The sequence below is a fragment of the Colius striatus genome, chromosome 7 (assembly GCF_028858725.1).
Source record: "Colius striatus isolate bColStr4 chromosome 7, bColStr4.1.hap1, whole genome shotgun sequence".
Taxonomy (NCBI): Eukaryota; Metazoa; Chordata; class Aves; order Coliiformes; family Coliidae; genus Colius; species Colius striatus.
Window position 1 is genome coordinate 28,108,832 of NC_084765.1, and position 19,722 is coordinate 28,128,553.

General features: G+C 38.2%; 1 protein-coding gene across 2 annotated transcripts in view; it reads left to right on the plus strand.

Annotated features, from left to right (window-relative positions):
* The window catches only part of USP3 (ubiquitin specific peptidase 3), a 42,148-nt gene that overhangs the window by 9,724 nt on the left and 12,702 nt on the right, over nt 1–19,722 (plus strand). The window contains exons 2-5 of one of the 2 annotated variants that reach the window (XM_061999395.1): nt 5,503–5,563; nt 7,881–8,012; nt 16,462–16,545; nt 18,057–18,138. In XM_061999395.1, the coding sequence (XP_061855379.1) occupies nt 5,503–5,563; nt 7,881–8,012; nt 16,462–16,545; nt 18,057–18,138 (359 nt within the window). Of the gene's footprint in view, nt 1–5,502; nt 5,564–6,959; nt 7,040–7,880; nt 8,013–16,461; nt 16,546–18,056; nt 18,139–19,722 lie in introns of those variants that run through there. The other variant, XM_061999396.1, reaches the window with a different exon arrangement.

The following is a 19,722-nucleotide window of genomic DNA, read 5'->3' on the forward strand; positions in this document are numbered from 1 at the left end:
GAAGGGACCACATCCAACAGTTTTGTCTCCTTGATGTTTCTTATGGGCTCATAACTTCAGCACGTCCCTACTTAGAATACTGGCTTTTGTAGATGACTCTCTTGGATGCATGGTTCCTCTTGTATGGTGCATATTGGAAGTTCTAGATCTTCAATTCAGAGCTGTTTTGGACATTTTGTGCAGAGTGCTGCATTTGAGATGTCTCACCTTTGCTTGCAAGTAAAAAGAAAAAAGGGACTAAAATGTTAGGGATATCAGGCTCAGTTCTGTTCTTTGCTGATAAAATTATTTTGGTAAGTGTTTGGTCCTTGTTCTCCATTTTTCAGTCTGTAAAATGAAAGTGGACTCTCTGATAAATGCTCTGAATCTCCTTTGAGATGTTACTGATAAGGAAGTTTGCATAATTTTGGTTAGATATTTGTGCAGAATTTTGTATTCCTACCCTTTGTGTTCATTTCCCAGGATTTTTTCTGGCAAGTTTCTCTCACCTTCACTTCCAGATCTTTGGAGGAGGCAGCTTTTAGTCTGTTTCTTAAGGCCTGGTACGTCACAGACAGAGGGATTGTGTTTCACAAAGCAGGGATTTCCCATTTTGGTATGCAGATTATTGCTCCTCTTTTTCTTCACGTGTTGTTAGTGGAGACTGTCCAGCTCTTTTTTGCTGCGTTTGTTCAGGATTTTTTAAGAGTAAAACGTGGAATAACGTCCTGCTACCAAATCTTAATTACGGGGCACTGAGGGATTGTTAAGTCAAATGAAGTTACAGCTATGGGAAAGGAAATGTAAGTCTGATTCTCAAGAATCCTTTGGTAATATTCTTTTTTTAGATATATATATGTATGTGTGTGTATAGCATGTGTATGCATGCTACACACAGAGCATGTTATACATACGTAGTGTATGTATGTGTTTGTCAGCAAGTGCTTATGTTTGTGGGACAATTTGTTCAGCACACTATCAGTATAGCAGTGCAGATACTGCTTCTTGTGTGGCTACTGAGTGGAGTACCAGTGGCCTTTCTCAGTTTAGTTTGTATCAGTATAGCAGCTCTACTATGTAAACATTCGCTGAGCTGAAAGAGGTCACTTACTCCAAAGATGTTTCTGTGCCAGTCATTGTGTTATTGTAGTTTAATTATACAAGTAAGATAGTTGTGTTGGTACAGCTGCTTTTGGCAACAGAGTCCAGGTCATTTTGTAAAGGCCTGGAGACTATTGGAAATAGTTTAGTGACCCTAATCTTGTTTCCATTCAATGAGCTCTGAACAGAAGGACCAAAGTATTGCTTGTATTGTGCTGATATTTTGTGGCCTTTTCTTCAGTGATGTAATAAAGGACTATTTTAAAACTTGGATGCAGGCACAGCTCTGTAGTAGCCATGGCCTCAGGTCACTTGTACTCCTGTGACTGGCAAAGTGACCAGTTTGCATTGATCACATGGCTGTGCTACTGCCAGGTCTCTGGTACTCAGTGTATCTTGCAGGTATCTTAATTTTGGCCTCCTTACAGAATATGCTTCCTGTTCGTCTCTTCCGGTTCCTGCTTCTTTTCTCTTTTGCTAGTTTCTAAATTATGCAGGGTGCTATTTAAACAAGATTATTGGTTTCATAGGTTGTTTGTATACTTTGACATAGTTGTAACTTTCCTACAACGGAAATCAGCAGCTTTGCTCTGTAAGGAGCACAGTGTTTGCCAGGAGTGTTCATGCTTCACAAGACTACTCTTGGAGTCAGTTTTCAGTAAGGAAAAAGTCAAGATTCAGAAGGGCATATTTGACTGATCATGAGGGTAAGATGGGGTGGAGGCCTTGTGATGATAGTGACAAACTGATTAACCATACCTTGCTCACTGTACTTGGCATAAGTTGATGTACATTAACACTATGATTTACAGGAAGTGGAAGCTGGAGGGATGTCTCTGAATGTTCCCGTATATGAGTCTAAATGTAGTGATGTTTGATTGCTCTCTTTGGAATGGATTGATACTCCATTTACAGAGAGTATTTCAGATTTCACTTAGAGAAGTCATTCTGCAAAAGATAGCATTTTCCTTTCCAATTGCATGATGAAGTGTCTTCATAGCCTTCCAGATAAGCTGATATTGATGTAAAAATGGCAAATGACTTAGTGCTTCAGACAGCATTGTGGCATTGCAAGTTTACTTTCGCTTTTGACATGTTAGTATCACTTTTGCCTAACCACTTCAAGCTATTCTAAAAATATAGCAGAAGAGGCTGTTGGCAAATGTTGCAGTAGCTACTTTAGTTCAAGCTGAGAAAGCAGCCAGTATTCCTTAGCCCATATTGCACTAAATAAGGTTTAATAAACACAGATAATTAAGAGTTTTTTTAAAAATGTGGTTAAGATGTTTGTTGAGCGTAACTTTATTCCAAAGCAGGAGGTGCTAATGTAGTGCACCTCCACTTTTTTTAAATAGCACTAAAAAAAGAGACAAAGACGACCCCAAATCCCAGCTGGAATACAGATTATCGAGAGAAGACATATGTAGCTGCACAAATGGGTTTGAGGGTCTTTCCTCATTATTTTATGTAACTGTGTGACCTGAAAATACAAGTCTAAGGGCCAAGTTCCAGGAGTGCATAATCTGCTTTGAATGTCTGTCTCTTGTTTCTGGTCTACTTTTAAATCTAGTGCCTTCATGTCAATATGACATCTGAAAGGAATAACACGCACTTGTGACTCTGCTTTTGCTGTGTATTTCATGGTACCAAACTAACGCCTGAAGCTCCCAGCCTCATTTAGTTTATTAACACACAGTAACGGCTTCAAAATTTGAATTGAGGAATACCTAGAGAGCCAAGCTTTAATGGAGGTATCTATCTAGCCAATGTCAGAGAATTACAGAATGCAGTCTTCAGGAACCTTTAAAAAAACCCAAATATGTAATGCTCTCAGAGCAACTGTAGGTCACAAATTTAATACTGGCTTCTGTGTTTAATCGTAGTGAGAGTCACATCCATGTTGTTTGAGTTCTTTGTGGGAGGAGATGTTTGTGCAGAAGATAAACTACACATTTCTTATGTGATGCAATTGGAGCAAAGTTCTTTCAAAAAGTTAAAGCAAACAAATGAGCCATCTTTTCCTATCGCCTGATATGAAAGATGGAAAATTGTAGTGGACATGGTTTTTTTTGGGATTGTGCAGAGCTGATGGACTTGTTTGTTGGCTTTGTGCAGAACACTTAAACCTGGTGTGAACTCTACAGGATGAGCACTGCTTCAGTGTAAGTTAACACTGTCACACAAACAGTGCTAGCATTTAAAGTACCTGAATGTGAAATTGTAGTTGTCTGGTACTTGGTGAAAAGTAAGAATAATAGTTTGCATCATAATGCGTTGCTGTCCACAGGTGATAACAATGAAAGCAAAAATGTTATTTCAAACTCTCAGACTTCTGCTGGTATTTTAATACTAGAAAGACTGTTTCGTGTTCCTGGCAAGGAAAGTGTAGGGTAGTGGTTTGTTCATGTAGCACTTAATCTGTGTTTGCATGCATGAATGGTTTTGGCTTCTGTTTCCTTCTGGTTAATTTTTTACCTTTCATTCTGTGTAATTCTGGAAAATAAAATCACATCAGGACCTGTGGTCTCAAAGTAATAACTGGAGCAGTTGAAGAAAAGAATTTTGGAGTATTTACTAAAGAGTTTAAAGTAGTTACTTCAAACACTATTAATGTGGAATGTACTCTTTTTTTCCAGTGAATACAGCAAAATTCTTAAATATTGTTTGAATTGAGCCTGTGAGTTGAAATACAGCAACCATTTGTAATGATGAATTAAAGTCCATAAAACAATTATCTAAGAAGCAGTGTTAGGTAGTTTATTTTTCTGTCTATCAGAGTATATTAGCTCTTCTAAACAGTTAAGTCACTTCTCTCTCAAAAATTGACCCTCTCCTTTTTTCTTTTTAATTAACATTTAGTTTGATAAAGGAGTTTCTTTCTATTTCATTAGCTTGTTTTTCTCTGATAGGCTTTGGTCTTAACAGTTCGATATGTACCACGGTTTGTAGCTTGGTGACCCTGTTTTTGAGTTTTGCTAAAAGTTCTGAATTGGACTGCGCAGGTGGTCCTGCCTTGCAGCAGCTTCCGTGCATGCTTCAGCTTCCCCAATTTCTTTTTCTAACGTCTGACTCCAGATCAGGAAGGCTCTTCTTAAGCTCTTCTACAATAAGTACCAATATAAATCACTTATATATATGCTAGGGTTTAATCCTCCCGTCTTTGTCCCTTCTTCCCCTGGCTTTATAGACCTTCAAGGTTGTGGTGTCTGGTTCTGCCTCTGATTTTTTTTGACAGGGTACTCCAAGAAGCAGTTCATTATACTGTATCAAAAAAATAAGGCGACTTCATACCTCCTGTATTTTGGGGATAACTGAAGTTATTTTCTGCCCTTGCAGAAGTGCACTTAGCATTTAAATTTTCTTTTCTAATATTACTTGAGTGTTTGAAAATGTAATGCTATTTCTGTGATTTCTGTGGTAATGGATAGTTTTAACAATTCCCCTTCATTAAAATCTAAGCATTGTATATTGTAGCATCCTTTCTTCAATAACACGGTCCAGATTGGAATTCCTAACGAAGTTTGAGGGTTCCATGTCAATTGAGTTGTGGTTCCAAAATTGCTATTACTTATAAAGTTGCGTATGCTTTTTCTTGACTTGACTAATGGGGATTTTACTCAACTTGCCTGTTTTACTGTGTTCTGCCTACATGGGTCATGTACTAAGATTTGGTTTCTGATCTGAATTTGTAGACTTTGCTGCAGGGTTGAGGTAGGGGTGGTAATATCCCATTCCTATGCCTTTACCCTGGGATGGTGCTTTATCATTTTCTAGTATCTGCTGGTTTTTCCTTTTAAACCCTTCCATTTAGAAGAATCTTTATGGAAAAAGCCTTTACCTGCACTGCAGCATGGGGATAGATACCGTATAAATGGTTTGTGTTATCATTTGTAGCACAATAACTGATTCTGTATGCTGTTTATCAGATTGCCAGACTTTCTTGCAATATCTTTAAAATATCTTCTTGCGTAACAAGTTTTATGAAACAGAAGTGAAGCGCTGTAGCTTTTTGTCCTGCATTTGGTGAACTGCCTTATGAAAAGCTAAAAGAAAGGCTTTTAAACTTTGCCAGTGTTTTTGCTCGTGGTGCTTCTGATATTTCTGTATTTTATTTCAAAATCAAGGAGAATCAACATGTGAACGCAACATAAACAAATGAACTTAACTTTTTGTTGGAAAGTAACAAGTAAATGTAGCCTGTGACTAAAATCCAAGCCAGAGGAAGGCTAATGTACTTCAGTGTCTGTAGCTCTTCAGTCAATTAGTGTAATCCCTCATATAGGTTAGTGAACATGCCAGGCTATTTTATGTAAGTGTGCTGCTAATACGGAGTCAGCAGAGCTATAGCTAGTGCTCAGGATGTGTTACACAACTGCAATATCAGAGCCAATTCATTTGACACTTCTTTTTAATCTTTTTTAGTGTGCCGGTCAAATAAGAGTCCATGGGTCTGTCTGACATGCTCAAGTGTCCATTGTGGAAGGTGGGTACGAAGTATTAGTGTGCAAATTTTTAATGATTCCTTTATCTTCTTCCTTTGACTTACTTCACACTGATGCAGTTCATTAAAATTTTTCAGAATGCCTCGTAATTCTGTGAAATAAATCTTTCATGATCATATTAAACAATGTATATTTATACTAAACACAACTCTTTGCTACCGAGTCCAGAGATCATACTCAGGTTTTTTTTTTCCCAAATGAAAAGTGTACAGTGAATATAATTGCACAGCTCAAAGAGCTTGGAGAACTGGTGATTTAGTCAACTATTTTAAGTTCCATTTTGTAAAAGAAATTTCTATTGTAATAGGTTAAACTATTAAGAATTCTTGGAAGCCCACAAATTAATTTATTTTGAGAAAAACAGTCCAGCTTAGAAAATTCCAAATGTACTGAGGTTTAGTTTTGGAACTAAGTTATTGTTATAATGTATAAGGACTAGCTGACATCAGAATTCCTTCAGACTACACCTGGCTTTTGTCTGTATTAGTTGAAAGAATGTGTAAAGCAATGATATGGTCAGGGGTGTTGTTTATATGTCAGAGTAATTGTAGAAAAATTGCTGCTACATGAATGTTTGGTATGCACATATTATTGAGAATGCAGTTAGTGTTGACATTTAGACAGTATCTGAGATGTGAACATGTTTTCATCTATAGGGTAACATCTGGGCTGGTGTGCTTTTATTCTGCAAGAGCATCCTTAAGTTTAAGTTTAAGTTTAGTGACTTTATCTTCTAAAGTGAATCCAATAAACTCCAGGTTTTGTTTCTTTGATCTGGATAGCAATAAGTGTCACAATTGTAGTAATGCCTCTTATTCAGAGTTTTCACAAGTCTTTTAAAAATATTTGTATTTATGCATTTATTTTATAAATTTTAACTTGGTGAGATCTGGGAGAGGGGGAGCGACTTCATGTTATGTGGTCATATGAAATAAATAGTTTGGAATATTTTACTTGTTACTAATTTTTTAAAAATACTGCTATTGAACACATGCACTGTTTCTTGTGTGCAGTTAGTAGACATTTAATCAGTTATTTATGCAGTTTATTTTGACTTTCCAAACTGTTCCCATCCTCAAAAGGAAGAAGAATGAGAAGAAGGTAGTATACCTGTATCATGAAAGCACACAGCATATTCTCTGTTCAGAAAATGTTTGAAATCAAAGGAAGAGAAATAGGGCTTTCCAGATCTTTACTTGAAGTACATCCTCCAGGTTAGAGTTGTTGGAAACGTTACTGACCACGTTATAGCTGCAGAGCATTTCTGGTGGGAGCATTGCTTTATAAACTTGTCATTTGAACCATTAGGCAGAAAACCAACTCTGCAAGCAGAACTGTCTCATTCAGGTTATGACATAATTGCTGCAGGATTCTGCCAGCACAGCGATGTCGGTAACGCCATGCCTTCAGTGCCTTGACTAGCACAGCTGCGTTAACAGAGTTGTTTATACCTGCAGGTGAGAACAAGTGTGGAATACAAAGACCTTAATGTTGAGCATTGGCAGAGTTCCCATTGGTTAGCATTGCTGAGTTAAACAAATAAGAAATAGGGAAGGAGGGAATTCATCTGAAATCTGGCCATGCACTTCTAAGTGTTAATGATTTTCAGCTGATGCATTGGGTGCTTACATTTGTAAGGACACTGTTTTTATTCAAGATGCTTAATTTTCTAGACCTCAGATTTTGAGTGTGAAAGTGCTTATAGTGTCAGCCAAAGAGTTGTAAGGTTTTAGATTTATTCCTCAGTTATGTGACCCCCAAACCCTAGAGCCTTTCAAATTAATGAACGTCCTTAGGTATATTATGCTGTAATATTAAATTGTGCTGCAGAATGAGAAAGCTTAACGTGGATGTACTTTCATATGAGGGTTGGCACACTGTTAAAGTAATCGCAAAGATGATGAATGCTGAGTGGAGAGAAACAGAGCTGCAAGAAGAGTATATGGGAAAGCACTGCGGAGAACTAACCACATGGCGGGTATGCAAAAAGAGAGATAATGGGTTTTGCAGTGGTGAAGGTGCATCAGTCTGTTAAGGGCCCATATGCTGAGATTTGGTATAAGGACACCAGTTTCTGGTTGCTCTGAAGGAGATGGAGAGATTGCTTTGGACATGGGAGAGTAAAGGTAAAGACTTAGAAAATGTAATCTATGTTTTTACACAGGCAAACTGCCTGTTCTAATGCCTGTATAAATAAATATTGGATGCTTAGCAGGCTGCCCTTTTTCTTATTTTCAATGAATGTGGGTTAAGTAACTGTTTAAGATTAGAAGTCTTTTTGATTTTCATTTATTTTAGGTATGTGAATGGCCATGCAAAAAAGCATTATGAAGATGCACAGATTCCTATGACCAATCATAAGAAAACAGAAAAACAAGAGAAAATTCAGCATACTGTCTGTATGGATTGCAGTAGCTACAGTACTTACTGGTAAGGGTTTAAACACTGTGATATGACAGTTTTTTATATACTGAATGGTGAAAACTTCAGACTCACCCTTGTATTGCACATATTTTTAAGCACTTGGTCTCTTGATTTCCAGACCTGGCTGTTTAAAAACAGCCATGAAATAACCCTCTGCTTCTGCATACATATTGTAGCATGGGTTGTGGCTAAACTTCATTTCAAATGATGTAGCAGAAACTTTTTGAAATAAATGTTACTTATGTGGTTTGGAGTTGCTTCTGTTTCCTTTGAGGTATGTTGAGAATCTAATCTCAAAATTGCAAAAGCTGCTGTTTGGTTGAAGTTACTCCTTCTGTCAAATTGGTGAGCCTTTCACATATCCTTTATTTGTCAGAATATCAGAGAGTAAAGTAATACACTACAAGATCCTATCCAAGAGATGTGAACTGAGGCATGTAGGTGTGTGTTTTGTTTGGATTCTTTTCCAGTGTCATTTTTTTTTCTCCACTCTGGAAGAAGGACTTCTTTCTCCTGGAGATTTGATGCAACCTGTATGAATTTTGGAAAGTGATGGATTCTCTTGGGAAGCAGCATCAACTTCCTGGCAATATAGAGTTGCAGAATCACAGAAATGATTCTTTTAATGGAAGAATGGCTTGGGCTGACTTATTCTATTTCTTAGCTTGAGATATGAGCACTGTTTAGGGAGATTTAATAGTTACGCTGGTAATGTCAGGTTCTCCATCTTTCTTTTTCCCCAGAGGAAAGACTGGAAGCCTATTGAAAACTGCTTTTGTGCATTTAACATCTTCCAAGCTCCTTATCCCGGAGCAGAACTGTTGATAACTGCTTTCCCATTTCCTGTTAGCTTCGTGGTTCCTTATGTATGTTACTTGTGTGGCGTGGCAGTGCAGGATTTGAACAGTGCTAGTCTCAGGGAAACCCATATTACAGTCTTGTAAAACTAATGAGTTGAGTATATAGCTCCACTGATGGGTTCAAATAACTGTGTAGCTTTTCTGTGCTTCATCAGGGAAAAATCTGTTTGTTGGAATTCGTGTATCTGGTTTTATGAGGAGAAATACTTCCATAACAAATCTTTTTACACCCTGCAAGTAAAAGAAATTTTGTTTGGAGCAACTAAGAAATTATTCAAGATGGTACATGGAGCTGTATAGATGTTAAGCATAGAAGAGAGGTTTGAGTAGCTTTGTGATGTATGGGGATTTTGCTTCAATTTACATTTTATAAAATATTTCTAAATGATACATCTGCACAGGTTACCAGCATTGGAAGAGCTGGGGAAAGCTAATTCCATTGTCTCGATTAATGCTGTTAATAATTGAATTCTACATTGTGGCTTATTGTTTTGTTTGAATTATGATCTGTCTGCTGTAAAAGTAATAATGTGTGGAGGAATTTTAACAGGATATTTTAAGTCTTTATTATATCTCCGTTCACTATGACAAATAGCATGCTCAACTTGCTGAGGCTTGATGAGTTACACTAGCAAGTCAGAACAACCTGCTGACCTTGTCCCAGACCCAATATGGGCATTGCAAAAGAGCAACAGCCAAACCAAGGACTATGGGATCTATTCCTGAAACAAGCTATGCTTGTGAGGAGCAGATAGGCACACATTTCGGAAGCTCACTGGTGTTTCACAGCATATTTGTTGCAGGACAGATGACATGCAGTTTAGCATGTGATGTCTGTCTTTTCTGCTGTAATCAAAGTAGAAGGCTGAGTCATCTATGGATAAACTGGAACTAATTGTAGAGCTTTGCCTCGGGGAGTTATCCTTGTGTGTAACTCACTGGCAAATTGTAACTCTTGTGCTAATATGAAGCTGAACAAATTTCAATAGCAGCATATCGTTCACTTAGGATATTTTTGTGTTTTTCCCTTCAATAGTTGGGAAAAGGTACCTGGATGTTTTTTCAGTGGAATTTTTTCCAGTGGAAATGAGCTTAGATGTGTAAAGCTGAAGCAGAAAGTGTTCAGACCATCTTCTGTCCCTTTTATTTCAGACAGCACTGTGAAGGCTGCAATCAGATAGTGCTTGCAAGTTAAAGCATGTGGTTGGGTGAATTTGAATCATAACTAGCTCCTGTGGAGTATGAATTTTGAAATGTTACTTGTTAGCCTGTTCAGTGTAGACATGAATTTAGTAGGCAGTGGGATGTTTATGCAATGGTGTTTCTTTTAAGTAAACTTTTATTTAAAGATTAATATTTTATGCTAGCAATATGGATGTGCTAGTTTTGGCACAGGTTCACAGTGGCCAGTGTGAGTCTGTGTTTTGGATTTGTGCTGGAAACAGTGTTGATAACACAGGGATGTTTTAGTTACTGCAGAATAGTGCTTACATGAAGTCAAGGCCTCTCCTCCTCCTCACCCTACCAGCAAGTGGGCTGGGAGTACACAAGAAGCTGGGAGGGGACACAGATGGAATAGGTGACCCAAATTGACACATGGGATATCCCACAGGTGGGACAGATGACCCCAACTGACCCAAGGAATATCCCAGACCATGGGACATCATGCTTAGCATATAAAGCTGGGGGAGAAGAAAATGGAGGCTGTTCATAGTTATGGCTTGTGTTATCCCAAGTCGCTGTTCCGAGTGATGGAGCTGCTGTCCTGGGATAGCTGAGCACCTGCCTGCCCAGGGGAAATGGAGAATGAATCCCTTGGTTTGCTTAGTTTACACACAGTTTTGCTTTACTTATGTAACTGTATTTATTTCATCTCACCAGTTTTCTTGCTTTTTCTCTTTTGATTCTCTCCTCCATCCGGCCAGGGGGGAAGTAAGTGAGCAGCTGTGTGGGGCTGTCACCAGCTGAGGTTAAACCATGACTGTGGGCAACTTCAATAATTTAAAAGTCAAGAAAATACCATCCTAAGACTTAACTTGAATTTTACTTCTGCTGTAAAAATAATGTAGAAATTTCAATATAGTGCTGACTTATATTTTTATTTGCGATCTTGTTTGCTGCACAGAGTTGAGTAGAATACCCTTATTCCACTTCTGTCCTATGGAGCCAAATATACCCTGTTCCTTAGCTTGTGTGAGAGTAGCAGCGAGCCCAGACTGTATGAGCTCTCATCTAGAAGGCATTTATTTCTGTGCTCTTCTTTGGCTGTGTCATAAACCGTCATGCAGTCTTGAGAGCACAGTCCGGGATTTGCCTTATCTATTCTTGTCAGTCCAAGGGGAAGAAATACTTTATGTGTCTTTTGAAGGTACTATGCTTTATTGAGTTTTATGTGACTGTTGAAGCTACCATGCTTTATTGAGTTTTGGTTTTAGTTCTCATGCAATCTTGCTGTAAACCAAAACCAGATCAAGCAGTTTCCTCTAATTGCATTTCAGCATGGAAGTCTAGGCATGTACGTGTTTTTTCATGTGGCCACAAGCTTTTAAGTAGCTTTGAAAAGAAAATGCTTCAGTTCTGATGGGATGGTGGTTATTTTTTTTTTTTTTAATCTGAGATTAAGTTTTTGTTGTATTTATGAGTTTAGTAACGTTTTGAAAAATATAGGCATGCTTGAGGAGGTATTAAGTATTGAGCAACTAAGGATTTGCTTTCCAGAGGATTTTGATCTTTCTTTTCTGTCCTCCAATTTGTCTGTTCAGTCTTCACAGTGGAAAAGTTCAGAGACTGTTAATCTTTGTGATGAGAGTACTATTTTCTCCTTGGGTCTTTGGTCACTTTTGAGACAGTAGATGCGGTACTACATCTTCAGACTGACTTGTGTTTGAGATCCTAAGCATTGAGAAGAATAGGCTCCTGAATTCAACTTTTTGGAGTTAATGAGCCTTTCAGTTGGTTCTAAAGTACTAAGGACAAAGGATTTTACAAGAAATACACATCTTTTTCTCTCTTCAGGCTATCATTCAATGCTTTCTCCTTCTGTTAGTGGTTGTTTGTATGAGAAGTAAAATGATATGTGTAAGAAGCCTGCTTTCAGAAATATGTTTCCTGCAAGAGGACTCTAGTAAACTGGTTTCCTCTGTACACTAGCACTGAGCAGTTGGTTAGCACAGAAGAACGGCTGCCCTGTTTGTGTATTTGCATAATATGTGTCCTGTGTTAATTTAATCCCGGACACAATTTGCAGGTCAGGTTTCTGATCCATTAGCCTCGTTGTTCTCTCTTAAAGGGACATGGTTGTACGTGTCTCCCAAGTCTGATGTAAAAATAACTTAAGTGCCAGGGACTTAAAAATCTTTTTTATTCTTTCTTTTTGTGATTGTCATTCTAGTTAAAAAACAAATTAATTTTGTTAGCACATAAACATCCAAGAATTAGATTACTTGGGACCATTATTTTGCATTTTACAGTTAGAGGGAATTAAAGAAGGTAAAAAACCTGTTATCTAGACAGTAAAACTTGAACTCTTAGTTTACTTGTATAAGGTGTTAGCACAAATAAGGAAACTTAGGTTTTCTTAATTTTTCTTGCCCTGTAATTCTTCAAATCCAACCAGAAATGCCACATGAAGTTCTGTAACCTACTGAAATGGCCAGCACTAAGTGTTAGTGTTCTCCAGAGCAGTGTAGACATTTAGTAGCTGGCTGCTATTTTAGCAGCAAAGGAGACCAGAAAAGACCAGGCCTTGGAGGTGGCAGAGATGCTAAAAATAGATAGTGTATAGAGGAAAATATTGTGCTAATCCATATAAGGGACCCTCCCCAAAGTACAGAATTTTTTCTGTACAATTGCTATCAAAAGCATAGTGTAGAATTGCTGTATTGCAAAAAGTATATTCTTGATTTGTGATAATCCTGAGGATCTCACATTAAACATCTGTTTTGGATGTCAGCTTCATATATAGGAAGCAATCCCTCAGCAGTTTCTATTTATTTATATGTTTAAAGTGTGTGGGCTTAGTAAATTTTAAGCTATTAAAGTATAAACTACATCTTATGCTGTTAACTTCACTTATCCAAAATAGATTGACGATAGTGCTGCTATTTCTAGTAGTAGTGCTGAATCCTTAGTGTTGCAAGGTTTTAAAACACCTGCCTATTAGAAAGTGAAATAGGAGAAGCTTGTCTTATTTCTATGTGAATCTTAAAAATTTCACTCTTGCAAAGAACTTGACACTTAAAGATGTATTTGGTTTTATTCACTTATCTTGGGGAAGGTACTAACTTGCACTTCTGTGTAAAGATGTAACTGTTCTGTCAGATCAGACTAAAAATAAGGTTAAGGTGATCTTCAGGGCATGGGTGCAAGTATTGCAGCATCTTTCAGCAAAAAATCAACGTAGAGGCTTTCAGTGAGCTTGAATATGCTTTCATTCCTGTTTATAAATATAAGTAACTACACAGCTGAGTAGCAGTGAAATTGTGCTACTATACCTGGAGGTGTGGACATGCTTGGTATTAAGGAGGAGTCAGACTGTACTATATCCACCTGCACCATATTTACCTCTCACCAAAGCTGGACTAGGTAGTTTGCTGTGACTGTTGTTCCTGAGGTGTGGTGTCCTGTGAGAGTAGCAAATGCAGGAACATTTCACTGGGTAATCGTAGGTGGCTGACGAAGCTGAATGCAACTACTTAAAACACAGCTGAAAAAATAAGTACTTTTACTTACTTCTTCCCCATCTCAGACTAACTAGGTCTGTGGCAATCTTGGGGGAAAAAAAAAGTCAATTACTGCTGCAATAATCTTGTGTTAAGTATCCATAACTGCTATGTTCAGTATTTGGAAATATTGAGAGTCACATTAAGTTCTCAGAGGCAAAAATCATCAGAGAGCCTGGAGAGACTGGTCTTACAGACTCTTTTCTGTGGCAAGGACCTTTACTTTCTCAACTCTGTAGTCTCTTTGAGAATTCGGTGTTTGAATTCACACCAGCGATACTGTTGCCCTTGAACTACATCAGATTCATGCCACAAAGCATGTTGTAAATTCCAGTTGTGCCTGAAGTAGATAGCTTCATTAACCTACAAAGCACAGATTTGCTGCAGCAGAGGAGTAACCTGAGATGATGACGATGTATTTCACCTTTTAGTCAGCCCTATACCAAAGGGAAGAAAGAGCCATAGTTCTGATGTTAAACATATCCAGTTAGTTTTCTTTGCAGGAAGCATTCAGTTGCTTGCCAGGGTTTGAAACTGTAGTTGATGCTTTGTAGTAAGCACAGGGCTGACAAACACTACTCAGAGCTGAGGTGGGGATGTGGGGGAAGGGAAGTCATGGCAAGTCTCTGCTCCCTTTTTGTCACACTGCTCTCGAAAGAGCTGGTGCAAGTGGTGCTAAGTCTTTTCTTAGCTTCCTGTTTCTCATATCAGAATGCCCTTGCAGAATGCAAGAGCAGTGTGAAATGTCATCTGCAGCTCCTGTGCACCATCAGTAAGACTGCCACTCTGCTGGCTGCCTTCCTTGAGAGAGATCCTAGGAGGCTGCACAGAATTCTTGGTTTACCAAAATGGACGTGTGGATTCTGCAGGGCTGGGCTTCCTTACTGACTGCAGCACTTCTGTTTCTTGGCTTTAAGGGACTTTTGTCCTTTCTTCCCCTTCACTTTCTACTACCACACTAATGTACTTTATAGAATGGAATTTTCCTTTAAGCAAGGACAAAGAGTGTCTGGGGAAACAGGCTCTGGCAGGTAGAAGAATGGGTTAATGCCTAAGTTATAGTAACACTGCTTAGGTTAGGCTGACCATTAGTCAACAGCTTCATTGTGTGAACCTGATAACTCTGTATCCTTGGAGAGAGACTAGAGACTGATGAGGAGGGAACTCCTGCATCAGAAGGCCCAAAGGCGTCATCAAACAGAAACTGGAGGAAAGGTAATTCTGGCAGGGGGAGATCATGACCACTGACTTACAGCCCACCTCACCAATTCAGACCCCAGACCCAAAAGAAGAGGGTGGAGGAAGTGAACTGAGCATGCACACTCATTTACATGTTAGGAGAAGGGCTGCTAACCAATTGCTAAGTAGAATAACAATACATATGTGTTAGAGTATAGAATATGTTAATGTTTGGTGTATAAATAGGGTGCTGGAGGTACTGTTGGGGTGTGCTAGCTTTGTGGATTACCACCTAGCACCCTTATCTGCTCAAATATGCAATAAAATATCTCTGCTCTGTGTGTGCATATTGGTGTCCAACACACTGGGCAAATGACACCACCACCACTGCATACGGGCATTGTCTTTCATAAAATCATAGAATGGTAGGGTTGGAAGGGACCTTTAGAGATCATCTAGTCCAACCCCCCTGCAGACGCAGATTCACCTAGATCAGGTCACAGTCTTCACAAGTGGAAGAAAGAGCAAGGGTAAGGGGGTCCACATCACTCTGGGATCTCTGTTCCTTCTTTTTGCGAAGGAAAGAAATGCAAAGGATTTAAAATAAAGCAAAGCAGCAGAAGTTAATGCCATCTTGCAACAGTGTTCTCCTTGTGACAGTTTTCTTTGCTGCTCTTGTTCCTTCAAATTGACATGTCTGCATGTAGTGAGCAAACAGTGGAACAACGTGGGTTTTCCTTCAGCATTCTCTAAAAGACTCTGCTCCCCCGCTTTAGAAATGGTCTGTAGCCTTTGCCTTTGTGCACTATATAAGGTACTAAAAGACCACAGTTAGAATATTAAATTTTACTACGTTGCTTCTTGGGAAACGTGAGATCTTAGTAGAACATTATAGGATTGTAGACTTTTGTAACCCTTGCTTCTGCTGAGAGACCATTTTGATTTGGCGTCACGTTTGCTTTGAGGAGGATCAGCTTCTCTCTCTTTTTCAGCCCAGTTACTTACTTTTGCATGCTTATCCTGAAAAGCTCAAAATACCAGCTTAAGTTTTGTAAGAGTTTCTGTATGTATGAAACTATATGAGATATTGAGTGATATTTGTAGTTAAAGCACAAGTGCTAGGTGCTACAGACTTCTGGTCAAATTACATAATCTCTTAGTTCATCTGTGATCTCTTCACTGTAGCAGAAACTTTTACATTCTATCTGTTCAGCACCTCAGGTTTTAATGTTAACTTTACAGTATTAAAGTAAATTGATTTGTGCTTTACATTAATAGAACCTTTGTATTCTGTTTACTTGATGTCAGTTGATTTTTTTTTTCTCATAAATCTTCTGTGGATTGTCTAGTAATGCTGTTTTTGATTACACTGTATGTTTGAGTTTTTGTTGAACTGGAGTTCTGCATTGAGACAAAGCAGTACATCACGTTTCTGATTGCTAATAAAGAACCGAGCTAGAAGAAAAAAACTGGATTGGTGTAAGATGGAAGGTAATAAGATAGTGCCTGTGCCTTCTCTTGCTATAGGATAAGTTTCCAAGGGAACCTAGCTCAGTATGTTGGTGTTGTGCTCCCCTGCTCTCTCAGAACCTTCCACGGAGTCACTTCGGTGCTTCCTGCACATAGACTTGTATGACTGTTTTGGAGTGCTTAATTGAACTCCTTTGCACATTCTGTTAAATGTTTCTCTTGCAGTTACCGCTGTGATGATTTTGTAGTCAATGATACCAAGCTGGGCCTGGTACAGAAGGTCAGAGAGCATCTACAGAACTTGGAAAAGTAAGTAGGTTGTTTACATCCAGACTACTTTGTGTGGACTTATAATATTGCATCATTTAAGTGGTATTTCTGTTTGAAATGTATATGTATTTTTAATATATGCATTTTGGACTTTGTATGTGTGTGATACTGTGTATTTTTAAATATCTTTTTTTGTCACTGAGAAGCAGAGGTATAGAATGAATGGATTTGACCTACCACATGTTTTGTTTCTTACACAGTGAATCTTGTAACAGCAGCGTATAGTGATACACAAATTCAGATATTGATTACTTTCTTGCTTTCCAGCCAATAGTTACTGTCTTCTTCCTTATAAAGGGGAAAGAGTTTCCAGAAGAGAATCATAGTTTTATCAAAATCAGAATAATTTTCTGGAGCAGAGAAATGGAAGTGGAAATGCAGGCAGAAGTAGTCTTCATATTAATTGAATACTTTAGTTTCCAAGCAAAAAAAATGAAGAAGACTTATGAATTTGAGATTATACAGAAGAGCCTTTTTTTTTTCTGTCTTTTTCTGGCATTGTTCCACTGAAAAGTAGATATTAATCTTTGTAATGCAGATGCTGTGGCTTGTGCTAGATAGCACCAAGTCTTTTCACAGTTTGCTTGGAAATCTCATATACTACTAAGTAGAAGTATATGTGTATGGTGCTTCCAAAGAGATTTGAATACTGATATTTGAGTTGAAATAAGACTTTTGCTAAGAAATTGCTATGATTTTGGGAAGCCTCTGGGACCCTTCCCCTTCATTAGTTTCCATTCTCTTTTTGATGGGATTCCCAGGTATATAATGAGATATCAAGATGTTTAAGTGTACTTAGAAGTGCATGTTAGTGTTTCAGAAATGTTCAGGAGTTCTAACTCTAAGAGGTAACAGATATCCTAAAGGACGCCCTAAAATCTGGACCAAGTTATGATTTTGCTGTTAGATTAAAGAGAAGTCATAAATTGGTAGAACTGAGGAGATGGTAATTTCCAGTCACGTGGAGAAGAATAATTAATTTTTCTTGTAACTTTAGTATAACACAAATGTTATAACCCCATGTATTTTTATTTGTCAGCCATCGTACATAAGATGTTTTTTATTATTTTGTTTTGATGTTTTTGAAGTTGTCTTTAATCTAAAGGCTTAGATGATTCTTCTGACAAGTGTTTAGTGGAAAATTCTATAATAAATATTCCTTTGATTATGGAATAAGATCAGTGTTTTAGATGAGAAGTAGCATGCTATTAAGGGCACTCTGCAGGGCTCATGCCGTAGCATGTATAACTTAATGCAATTAACTCAGACATTGGTGTTGAAAATAGAATGTGCTCTGTACTCTGAGAGAGATGCAGGCTGTCTTTCACTATGCAAAGCATATGTTGCAATCAGGAAGCTCTTTGCTGTCTTAATGACAACTGATGGCAGAAGTAATCACCGTGCTAAACAATAGGATGGTTATCCGTTGTTCATTTCATACAATATTTGGGTTTTGTACCAAGTAACCTCTTTTTATTATCTTCCAACAGTTCAGCCTTTTCATCAGACAGACATAGGAAAAGAAAACTATTGGAAAACTCATCTCTGAACAGCAAGTTGTTAAAAGTAAATGTAAGTATGACAGATGTGGTACAGTGAGTTTAAGGGTTTTTTCTAAACCCGTTGAGCCTTATAGTTGGCCAAGCCTTGAGATACTTATGATTGGTTACCCAAATTCTGCTTAGTGTATTTTGTCTCTTACCTTCTCACCCCACATCTAGAAGAGCCTCTTCTTATAAAAGAATGTTTGTTATTCTGCTGCATTTCTGTTGGTCTAGATTTGGAGCTTCCCTATGCTTAAGAAGGCTTGCATGTCAAGATGGAGCTTCAGGACAATTTGAGCTTGGTGGGATCAATGAAATCTAAAGGAGCCTAGTACTTATTGGGATTAAAAGAGGACTAGACATAAGACTTCTGATCAGACAAGGGTTTTTTGTACCTTTGTTTTGAATTGTTTTTTACAGTGCAGAAGGCAAGCAAGCAGGTGTATTATATTTTTGTAGGGAGATAAGAAGGTAATTGTTAGGAAAAAAAAATTATCAATTTTTTGAAAGAGCTTAGTAAAACTTGCATTCAAAAGGAACTGTGGACTGTTCTGAAAGCTTTCCTCATTCTCATGTCTCATCTTCCTGCTGTTGAAACTTTACATCTTCAGAGTAGCACCCAGGAGAGGATGATCCAGCCCTTTTCTGGATAACTGAAGGGCTGCACAGTGTCTTTCAGACAAAGAATGCCTCAAACCAAATGTGTCTGTTTTCCACAGTTCTGGTGAGGGAGTTTATAGTCTTTGTAATTTCTCCCAGATTTTAGGGAGGGAGATGACTGACCCAGTTGTATGCAACTGCTTCATTTCACCCTTGGCTGGGAGTGGTAGAACAGAGCTATTCTTCCTTGGGGCTGCAGGACAGCAGTGTAATCCAAGGGAGCTGAAGTAATAGCTGTCTTCAGCTATGAGGAACAATTACTTGATTACAAAGAGAAGTTCTTGAGAGGAATATGAATGGCAGTAAGAGACAGGTTGCTGGTTTGCAAAGTTGATAGGGGATTAATTACTCAAAAAATGTATTACCTGAAGTGTAATGCAGGGTCCTGTGAATGGACTGGGTATGCTTCCTCTACTGTCCTGATCTTGGGGTGATTGAGGGAGAAGTATTGGGGTTATTTAGCTATGGCTACACACGGCATCATTGCCTGGAAAACTCAAAGCCAGTAAAAAGCAGGAAGTAAAAAGGAAAATTCAAGGCAACAATTAGATATGAAGAAAGCATGAACTTATTGCTGGTTTTAGTCTTCTTAGTCTGTCCTGTTTTCTCAGTTTTATTAATACTTGAAGATTGCCCATGGCAACAAATGATCTTTTCATTGTTGACACATTGGATTCTTATCTGGAAAACACAGAGCACTGCTGTTTGCATTAATACCATGCTGTCTCACCCTGAACAGGAGTGAGAAAGGGAAACACTAAGGGCACTGCAGTATTTGTACTGGAAAGTTCTCTTCCTTTATTGAAATATGAGTCTCTCTTTAATCAGCTCTTACTTAACTGGTAAATTGCTTCTGTAATTCATACTGGTTTGGTTTTGTTGGGTTTTTTTTAACCTTAAACAATGTATACACACATATCCTGCTGTCATTACTTTTTCACTCGAGACCATA